Below are 10,357 nucleotides of genomic sequence, written 5' to 3' on the forward strand. Positions count from 1 at the left end.
GCTAGTTTCTGGTAAGGAAGGACACCAGGTGCAGCCAGCCACATGCTCTTTCTGACTTTTATTGTTCTAAGCAGACACCTGTACAGGGGCACAGGAGCTTGAGACTGGGTGGGGGGATGTGTGTGGAAAAAATAAGAAAAATAAATGCAAGTGGGAGCAAGCAAAATTATAATTGGACAGTGCATGAACTCCCATTCCTTTTGAAACTTGTGTAAGAGACATCATTCAGCTGCTGCCTGGATGTGTTACTTCTTTCAGTGGCTAAAATGTTTGTCTTGCACCTTCAGCTGCACATTGCTACAGCACTAAGCATTACCCCTTCCTTATTTTGCAGAGGTATAAATGAGAAAATGAGGTACCTTGTAGCAACTTGGACTGGGATTCAGATTCTGACATGTCTGACAGTGCAGTCTTTCTCTAGTGCATGAAAGATGAAGGAAAAATTTTATCTTTGGGAGCATAGGAGGCATGGTGGCTTTCTAGTAACTACCTTCAGATTTGACTGTAACGAGCAGATTCATCTGTGTGAAAAGCATCGTCTTCAGAGCTCGAGCCCATGATAAATATAATCTCAGATTTTCTAGGAATGCTAAGCAAAAAGCAAGTATCTTATTTAAGTAAGCACCTCCTACATGCTTTCTCCATACTGGTTTTGACAGCCTGGCAGTCTTTTATGAGTGTTAAAAATGTACTGGCCCATGATTTTCCAAAGTTACGTTGAAATTTTAAGAGCGTCCTGTCCACTCTAGAGTGCCTTGTATCATCCCCCACACCCCCCCTGAAAAAGGAAGAGATCTAGGTACTTGAAACAACTGATACTTTAATATAAGTGAAGAGTAGCAATGTCAGTTCAGTACAAGTTTGTAGTGCAAACAAAAGTTGTCCTTGGAAGAACAGTAAGTTTTGTAAACTTAGTTTCAGTTGTCATACCAACGGTTTGTTGTTCAAAGAAAAAACCCAACAAAAAAAGTTAACATAACTAGTGTGCCTTAGAGTTTATCAAACTGCATAAAACATACAAAAATATTTCTCTGAATGCATAGACTTACTGTTAATATTACAGTCAGATCATGATTAACGTTTTAGTCTTGTCACATTAACAGTTATTCTTGGTGGAAACTAGAGCAAATAAAGCTTTTCTTAAACCAGCTGCTCCTGTAGCTGAATGTTCAGTAATTAGTGGAGGCAGTCTTTACACTGATTTCCTAAAAGAACTGAAAAGAAATTAGATACTTAATTTTGAGCCATTTAACTACTACTGCTTTTGAAACAGTTATTGCACATAATCTGAACTAGCCTCCAAGCTGTGCTGAAAAGATAAATACACAATTGTTAAAATAAAAACTTCCCTGTCCTACAAGAAAAACAAAGCGGGAGCCAGAGTTAGGAAATTCTACTTCATACTGTGTCACAGTCTTGAGCATACCAGGAGTTGAATCGGGCTTTAAAGTAGCCCAGCTCCCGGATAGAGAAGAGTGAGTCAGCAGAGTTTAAGTGAAAGTGGGAAAGGATGGTAATTATTTTGAATGCACTAAGCAGACATTTTAAGCCTAAGTAACATGGTGAAGTCCTGAACCCAGAGTCGAGCGTCTCCTCTGCTGGCAGAAGGGGTTTTGTATTCTGACAGGCTTTGACCGGCCTTGCTCGGAGGAGCCACCTCAAAGCTAAAGCAGCTGAGGGCAGGGCAGCAGCTGTGCTGCACCTACCAAAACGTGTTGATTGCACTATTTATGGTCTGAATGTCAACATTACAGTCCAGATCAACAGCAACAAACACTGCATCAGCTGTGCATAAACTCTGCTCTAGTGCTGCTTAATAACACAGAGGTGGAAGGAAAAATCAGTGCTATTGGGGGAAGAATAAAAAAAGCAGCTTGTGTTCAGATAAAACTACTCCCTCACCCCTTCATCCACCCCAGTACCCAATTAAGGTTTTTGGTGCATAAGTCATCATTGTAGTTTTTGATACAAAAACCAAAAAGCCTCTTAAGGTGGAACTTTGCAGACTACCATGTTAACAGGAAAAGCCTCCAGCAATGCTGCTACTTAAATACTTTGTTTGGACTGAAAGGGAGTGACTTCAGGGCGTGTTTTAATGATGACTTTTGCCATTCATAAAACCACAGGTGGATGTTTTTATTACTGGCTTGCTTAAATACAAGTTAAGTAGCCTGTAGCTTAACCAGATTCTGGGGTTTTTTCCTCTAAAAAAAATTCAGCTGAAAGCACCTAGAGGCATTCAGCCCTTTCAGTACTCATCTGGCTAAAACTGTGGACGCAAAGTGACCGCAGACTGTGCATGTTACAGGTTACAGGTCAGTTATTTGCTAATGGGGTACGTTCCCAGTTCGGTATGGCTAATCAAGAGCGTGGTATGCTCCTGGCAGTTGTGGGACCTCACGAGTATCCTGTTGTGCTTCTGCTCCTCACGCAGCAGACGGGAACCGCACAGCCTGTGACTGGCCTGGCAGGGGGGGCTGACTTAACCGTACTGTACTGACTTTTGGTGTGCGTAATGCAGTCTCCTCCCAGCGGTGGGAAAATAAATTAACAAAACCACGGATGCAGAGTTGTGATCCCCTCCCTAGCTCCTGAAACAGAAGGGCTTTCTGAAAGGGCACTTTTAACTTGCTCTGTGACTTAAATGCTCCTTAATTAAGAGAGGCTTCTGTATTTTTTTTGTGGAAGTGGAAGAATGCCATCACTTAAGATACAATATTCTCAGATGGGAAAGGAACATTTAAATGTGGACACTCCACTTACTTTCAGCCCAGTGAAAATTTTTCTCCTGTCACTCCAGATCATTAAGTATTTCTATCCCCAGCAGGCAAAACAACACATCTTGGTAAGTCTTCGAGAAGGGGCTTGCAAGTTTTACATTTTTAGAGAGCAACTGTTCATTGCATGCCAAATACGCTCTGACGTTTAACTTAATCAGGAAGTTTAAAAATATATATATATACACAGACACACACACACAATTTCCTGAATCTCTTTTCCATGAGTCTTATTTGGTCAAAGAGTGGGAGTACTCAACATACATTTCATATCAATAATTTAAGTCTTTCCTGCCCTCTGTTGCCAAATACCACCAATAAACTTCATTGAAATACACTGGAAGCATGTGATTTTAGTAGACAAATGAGGTATCCCTTATCTGAATACAGTATCAAGTAAAAAAATAAAAGCAAAGGGGATATTAAATATAAAAGATAAACTATTAGTTAAAATAGTAACCCTAACAATAACTTAAGGTTTTACACACGCTTAATTCACTGCCTTCAGAAGGCAGCAGCATATAATTACCAGCTTTTCACACTCGAGATGGGTCTAGAAGAGTCAGTAAGTCAGCTTCGATGCCCTGCTGTTGTAGCATGGTCTCTCGGTCAAAGTTGACGCAGCATTTCTGAAAGGAGAGCTGTCGCTTTTCACAAGAACTAACTCCAGCTCTTGGAAGTCCTGAAGTCTGGCAACATCCTTGTCCTTTTAAAGAACAGACAGAACTACGCATTACTTCTAAACCTATCTGGTTATTATTATTTATAATAATGGCTAAAGGAAGTAAAAACTAAAATCTCAGGGAGGTCACACCCAATGGCAAGAATAACGAAGAAAGTGCTACCAGTATACACTTTCTTTCAAAGCATGTTTGGGTTGTTTTTTTCTCCTTGAACCATACATTTTTTTCTCCTTGAACCTCATTATGATTTCACTGTATTTGTGCATGTCACTTAACGAAGAGTTGTGACCAAATGCACTTCATTTACAGACCTCCAGAATAAGTATTTTTGGAACAGAAGGGCATGTTCGTTTGATAATGGCATATCTTTAAATTATTCACACCCCATTTTGTGGGTTTTTTTCCCCTTACTATTTGTTCTTTTTAGGCAAGCAAACAGTGAAGTAGTACATGGCAATTATGTTAAAAGCACACTAATGCGCTGTTTCTAATACATTTTAAAAAAAGTCAAGCTGTAATAGTTTCATGCACTTAGGAGCTGAAACACTCTGCCTATTTTGACAAGAATATTTAAAGGAAGTGATGAAGTTTTAAGAGAAGTCCAAAATCCTTTTCAATTTGTGAGCTTAAGTCAGGTTTTTTTTTAACACAAGGCCATGTTTTGCCAATCTTTTTCAAAAATACCTTCTCTGATGTCTGCAAAGTCAAATTAATCTCTGATTTCAATTCTTACCTTTCTTACCAGTGTATTAGGTAATTTTCTGATCTTCTCTACTTGTTCTGGATTAACGCCCAATTCACAGCAACTCACTCTGAGCAGATCTTGATAGGTCAGTTCTTGTCTGTCCAGTTCAATTTCAATGAAGTCATTGTCTCTGAGGTTCTGGACTCTCACCTTAAGCACAAGTTCTGATTGAAAAAAAAGATTAAAAGGGTTTTTTTCCTAAAAAAACCAACCAAACAAAGCCAACCCATACCTAACACTACAGTATTTACCGTTCTCTTCTGAACTCAGGTTTTATAACACAATACCTGTATCTCACTGAGAAACACTGTGCAGTTAATAAAAGCTTCCGTTTGAACAGCAAGATGTACACAGGGGAACCATGTTTACAATGTTGAAAATCTGATCTGTCCGGTCACAAAGTCAAGTTGTTACCAACCTACCAGAGATGCATTTGATGCTATAGGCTGTAGTGGAAAACTTGAATTTTTATGTTGCTTGGACTGATCTTTCCATTGATCTGCAAAGTATTACCATGTCTAACATACAGTGTAACAGTTATTTTACCTAGCAGAACAGAAAAATAAAATGTTCTGGGTAATTTTGGTCAAAGAATTCAACATCTCTGCCTCTATTCCACACAAGTCTGAAAGTGGAACGATTCTTTAACGTCCTCTTTCACCCTGTCACAGAGACATGGAACAGAATATAAGAGAAAGATGGGAAATTACACTTCATTACCTTGCATGTTACATGGGAAAGTTCCAGTAAAGAAAAAGGGCTGAAAGGTTGGCGCGGGACCGGTGGGTGACCTGTCGGGCTGCAGAGGTTCGGCCTGTCGGGCTGCTCCGGGCGAGACCAGAGCTCCACGGCGGGGCGAGGCCGGCCGGGGAGCGGGGCCGTTGTGCACCCCGGGCTGGGCGCAGTGCGGTGCCGCGGCAGCTGCTGGCGGGGCGGGCGGCTCCTCCCCAGCCTCTAGTGCGGGAAAGTCATCGTCGCTGTTGCATGATGTAGGTGTGCATATGCTTTCAACCTGAGTTGCGGATGAGCAAGGACTAGTTTCACACTGGGAAGCAGAAGAGATGGAAGCACTTTCATTCTGGGATTCTGCCAAGCTGTCTGGAATGCTTTCTTCCGTGTAAACGTAAGGGAGCGGTGGGCTGGCCAAGTAGTTTGCAACAATTGGCAAATTTAAATCCTTCACTCCTTGGCATTCAGTTTCTTCCTCTGTTAATGAAGTTCAAAAATGAGGGGTAGGGGATGGAGAGAGAAAAAACCCACCATGTTATTGGATAGCTCTTTCTCATTTTGAATCTAGTTAGTTTTCCTGCTGTGTCTTAAAACTACATGGCATTCTGAGGTAAGCAAAAGGTGATACTAATGTATCATACGCATGTAACACCTGGAAGGCAAGTAGCTCTACAATGAAAGAAAAACCTACAAATTTCTACAATGTATTGTGCTTTTTAAAAGCAAAGTAGGAAAAAAATACCTGTTGAAAGATACCTCATTTCTAGCAGTGTTATTCCAGCATTTTCAAAGGAACTGTATGACCAGTAGTTCTTCACTAAACCTCGTTTTACAATGCTTTTAATAACACTGCTGTAAATAGTTTATTATGACCCATGCCAACAAATTAAACCAAGTATTTCTTCAGGTAAGTGACTATTTGATATAATACCCAAGCCAACTCTTCTCTTGCTTAAAAGTACTGCAGTAAATGACATTCTTGCCTGACTGAGCATTACAGGATATTAATATTAATGTCAAAGTGGTTCGGAAAGATCTGCTCAACAGCACTGCACTCCCAGAATAAAAACCATTTGGGAGAATATAAGTGATATGTGTTTGTTCCCCAGGAAACACATGAAAGCTTAACAGACAAAATAAGGCAACTGTGAACAGAGTTCATTCACGCACCCTTGACAGTTTAGATGTTAAAAACAGAACACAAGTCATTTGTCATGAACGAAGTGCAAGAGATGAACACCTTGCCCAACAGAAAATAAAATGCTCATGCAAAGAACGTGCCATTCCTTCAGTTGTGACAGCTGTAACCTTGTCATGATTTAGCTGCAACTTCATTTAAGATAACTGCACTGTTGATGTAAGAGCATATCATTGTAGAGAGCAATTTAAGTGCAATTAGCAGAAGACAGAACATCAACATTTCCAAAGGTGAAGCACTTAAAAATTTTAAGCTGGAGCACAGTACCGAGATGCTGATGGAAACAGGCACTGGCAGAGTTCAGGACCATCACATACATCTAACTAGGTTTGCTGTGCATATGAAAAGTGTAAGATGACAGAAGCACAGGGCAAAAATTAATCATACTGTAAGTCACAGTATAACAAAATCCTCAGGAACCGTAACTTCTGAAATGCTGCAGTTGTTCTGAGTGGATTTGTAAGATTTCTTACGGTCAGACAACAGTTAAATTGTACCACTGTGAAAGCCTCTATCCATTTGCAGCCTGCATGCTAGCTTCTGCTTAATGAGAGCAAACAGGACTGCAGTAGCACATTTCCCAAAGTATACAGCTTTTCAATCTCTTGATGACACAGCTCAGAATAAAAGCCCTTCCTACTTGAAATCCCCACGTCTATTTGCCCGAGTATGAATTACAGTTACAAATCAGAGCTATCTAATGAGATACAATAGTCCCAGGCCAAGTTTTGCCAATCTACTGCCTCAGATAAAAGCACTAAAAATGCTTTAGTTTTTAGACCAAGAATTCGAGATGACTCTTCAGATGGGAACTGTACCTCCCAAAATCTTCTGGATGTCTGGTTTCGAAGTTAACTGTGCAGCCAGCTCTCCTTTAGTGGTGAGGATCTGCTTATCTGCACCAGCATCCAGCAGGCAGGACACCACTGGAGCGTGGTTCCTCTTACAGGCCCAGTGCAGACAGGTCCTGCGGGAAGGAAGCAGAGGGGTTGTGCTGTCAGCCGCAGCCCTATTGCCCCGGCTCCTCCTCAGTGCCCCTCCTAATTCACCTGAGTTGCATGTAGAGTGACAACAACTGGGGATAAAGTTTCCTTCGTTGCATCACTTTATTTTAAAGTTATGAATCCAGTGTAAGTTCTGCGGGGCAAGGCCCCCCTTTGCCTTGGTACAGCGCAGGAGTGACTCCCCACTGGTGTCCGTGCTGGGGGGCGTGAGCAGCTCTGGAAGAGGCCCTCGAGCAAACACGTAGTGACCGGTGGAAGGAGGGTGGCCTCTTTACTATGATCCTCTTTAGCAGTAAATCTCAAAGCCTCCTGAGATTAGCACTTCCTTTTTTGTAAAGAGGAGAACTAAGAACCAAAAGAGCCGCGTCCTCAAAGCGGCTCTCCCCTACCCCTAACGAGGGGTGCCCGGCCTCAGGCGGGGACCCCCGAGCCCAGCACACGCCTGGCCAAACGCCCCGCGCAAGCCACGGGCAGGGCCCGCCTCCGCGGCAGCCCCCCCGGGCTCCGCCGCTGCCCCCGGGAAGCCGCCCGTACCCCCGGCCCTGCCGCCCCCGGCCCGGCCCGGCCGCCCCTCACCAGCCGTTGATCTCGTTGCGGGAGTTGATGTCGGCCCCCGCGCCCAGCAGCCGCCGCACCTCCTCCACGTCCCCCAGCGCCGCCGCCTCCCGCAGCCGCTCCTCCAGCTCCCGCGCCTCCGCGGCGCCGCTCATCGCCGAGGCCGGGGCGCGGGGCCGGCAGCCCCCCCCGGCTCCTCGGCCCGGCTGCGGCCGCCGCTGCAGCCCCACCCCGCCGCGGCGGGGCCGCCGGAGCCCGTCAGAAGGCGGCGAGGGGACGGCGGGCCGGGCGGCCTCCTCAGCGCCGCGCCGCCGGGCCCTCTCCGCCCCGCCGCCCGCCGCCCCGGCCCTTCGCTCCGGCGGGCGCCCTCACGGCCGCCGCCATCTTGTGCCCGGGGCCGGGGCGGGGTGCGGGCCGCGCAGGGTCCTCCCGGGGGCAAACCCGCCCGGAGGGGAACCGACCCCCAGGCGCTGGGACGGCGCAGGGGCCCGGGTAGGGTGAAAACACCGACACTGAAGCGTTTCCTCTGGAGGGCTCTTCCCACCCTCGCCCGCCGCCTGCCCGGCAAACAGCCCCAGCCCTGCGCGGGGGCTTGAGGGGAGACGGCTCCTGGGGAAGAGGGAAGGAGCTGCGGTTCAGAATGTGCAAAGGCACATCGCACTGGCTTTGCCCTCTTCGGGGCGTTTTTAAGCAGCTCGAGCCGCCGCAGCCTGGCTCCTGCTTCACGCCGTGAGGCCGCCATGGGCTGGGGCCAGGCAGGTGCCGGGGATGGGTTCAAAAGCCATGGGCTGGGAGCCAAACCGCCGGGGGTTTCCCCTGACACCCCCAGCCCCGTACCCCCCATTCCCAGCCCTTGCCTCTCTGCTGGGTTGCTCATGCTCTTGATTAAATCACTGCGGTGTGTGTTGGGGAGCTCTTTTTTAGCTCCACAGTTTCTGTTTTGGCATCGGTGTCTGCCACCAATGAGAAATTTGTGCTAAGCTGTTTTGGTTTATTTCATTGCCTCTCTTTTATTGCTTACTTTTCTTATTAGAGACGTTATTTTTAACCTACCATTTAATTCAGGACTTGGTTTGCAGTCGCTTTGGACTGCCATGTTCCTGCTCTGGCAGTTGTGGCAATTATGTGAAGACTGTGCCTGCAGCATTTACTGTCCAGACAGTTCCCTAATATCTATCAGTATATGTGAAGCTTCAAAACACAGAAAAAGAAGAACAATCATCTTCCTTTTAATCAGTTGGGAGAGGCAGTGGCCCACAGGCTAGGCCTTTCTGTTTCTCTGAGTGAATGCCCAGCATCCCTGCAAACCGCCCTGGTGTGAACACGCCCAGACAGCGGTGACATTTTTAACTAACATGACAAAGGTTACACAGTGACTCGGTAGCATTTTTTTGACACTGGATCACATGCTGTTGATCTCACACAACAGACTGCAACAGGCTGAGCAAAAATTGTGCCCGGCTTATACCAAAGTATGAGAAACTGTGTGAGAAGCAATTTGATTTAGAGGATGGTTTGCAAACAAGATTTACCCAGTGACAGCTGCAAATTCAGACCTCTGAGACCTCAAAGACCAGCCTTCAACTGGACGCTGCTGTGACCTAGATATTTTTATTTTAACTCACTTAAATGATCACACATTTTAACCCATGATCCCTTTTGTCCGTTTTCAGCATCTATGGCATAAAGTTGTAAAACAAAGACAAGGCACATAAATGTGAAGACCCAGCAATACATTGTAGGAAGCAGAACCCTCGCCTGCACACTGTGAAAGCTTTAAACCCCAACTTGTTAAATCTGGAAAAATCCAATAGGATGAAATGGGAAAATAGCCTTTTCCAAAGTCGTATGTGACATCTCGCAGACTGATGGGGAAAAGCTATTCAGGAGAAGAGTGCAGGAGTAGGCCTAAAACCAGAACCACAGATCCCAGTCCACCAGTAAAACTGCACCGTGCCACTAGATGTCATGGTGGAACAGCAAGAGATGCCCGAAGTGTGGCTTTGTGCTTCTTGCTATAATTGTGAAATGCCTTTAAATTTGTCTCAGCACATCCATAGTGTCTCCATACAGCTTTGATCCTGCGGATTTCAAAGCTCTGCACAGTGCAAAGGGACATTATGCAATGTTTCAACAACAAGCACAGGGAAGCCCTGTGCGGTGAGCTGATTTCTTCAGGGTTGTGGGGCTTTTTTTCTTTTTTTTTTTTTTCCTGCCTCTACTTGAGCTCCTCTCCCAAGGCCACACCAGGGCTTTTAAGGACTCGAAGCCGGCAGGCGATGCACTGAGATGGTCTCTCTCACGCTCTCTTGGGATGAGTATCCTACTCTGTCGTGCTTGTGCCAAGCCCTGTTAAATGCAACTCGGGTTCACCATTGCTTAGTTACACAATGTACTTCTCCCTGGAGTCATAAGATTTCCTCCTGCAAGAAAGACTCTGTAGAAGAGGATTAGCAGCGAGTTCACTTGACTCAAAACTCCCCGCTGCCGCCATGAGCCTTCCTGCTCGTGCCTCACGTGAGGAGCCTCAGACCCCTTGCACGCCTGGCCCCCTCCCCGTTTATCGGCCCTAGTGTTGCACACAGCAGAACCGAGCAAAGCCAAGAACATGTTCTTCCCCTGCTCCTTCCCTCCCCTTTCCCATATGGCAGCTGGGTCTGTGCCCA

At 45.8% G+C, this 10,357-nt stretch overlaps 1 protein-coding gene across 2 annotated transcripts; it reads right to left on the reverse strand.

The window, feature by feature from the left end:
• Positions 1-800: 800 nt before the first annotated feature.
• Positions 801-8,215, reverse strand: LOC141952256 (ankyrin repeat domain-containing protein 40-like). Of its 2 annotated transcripts, none has more exons than XM_074889505.1 (5): positions 7,713-8,215; positions 6,951-7,099; positions 4,926-5,411; positions 4,203-4,369; positions 801-3,483 (listed from the first exon to the last, which is right to left on the reverse strand). In XM_074889505.1, exons 1-5 carry the CDS (start codon positions 7,844-7,846, stop codon positions 3,340-3,342), a joined length of 1,080 nt encoding a protein of 359 aa, XP_074745606.1. In that variant the 5' UTR covers positions 7,847-8,215; the 3' UTR covers positions 801-3,339. The 2 variants fall into 2 exon arrangements, with proteins under 2 accessions (XP_074745606.1, XP_074745604.1); XM_074889503.1 differs by having other exon boundaries at positions 4,194-4,369; positions 7,713-8,201.
• Between the last annotated feature and the right edge of the window lie 2,142 nt (positions 8,216-10,357).

Source organism: Strix uralensis, chromosome 19 (genome assembly GCF_047716275.1).
Source record: "Strix uralensis isolate ZFMK-TIS-50842 chromosome 19, bStrUra1, whole genome shotgun sequence".
Classification (NCBI taxonomy): domain Eukaryota; kingdom Metazoa; phylum Chordata; class Aves; order Strigiformes; family Strigidae; genus Strix; species Strix uralensis.

Excerpts from the sequence above, each read along its gene's own strand:
- LOC141952256 (XM_074889503.1), bottom strand. The coding sequence starts at position 7,846 with ATGAGCGGCGCCGCGGAGGCGCGGGAGCTGGAGGAGCGGCTGCGGGAG. Across the intron at positions 4,370-4,925 it reads TTTCCCATGTAACATGCAAG|AACTTGTGCTTAAGGTGAGA; the intron begins GTAATGAAGTGT and ends TTTTTCAATCAG. Across the intron at positions 3,484-4,193 it reads CTAATACACTGGTAAGAAAG|GACAAGGATGTTGCCAGACT; the intron begins GTAAGAATTGAA and ends GTTCTTTAAAAG.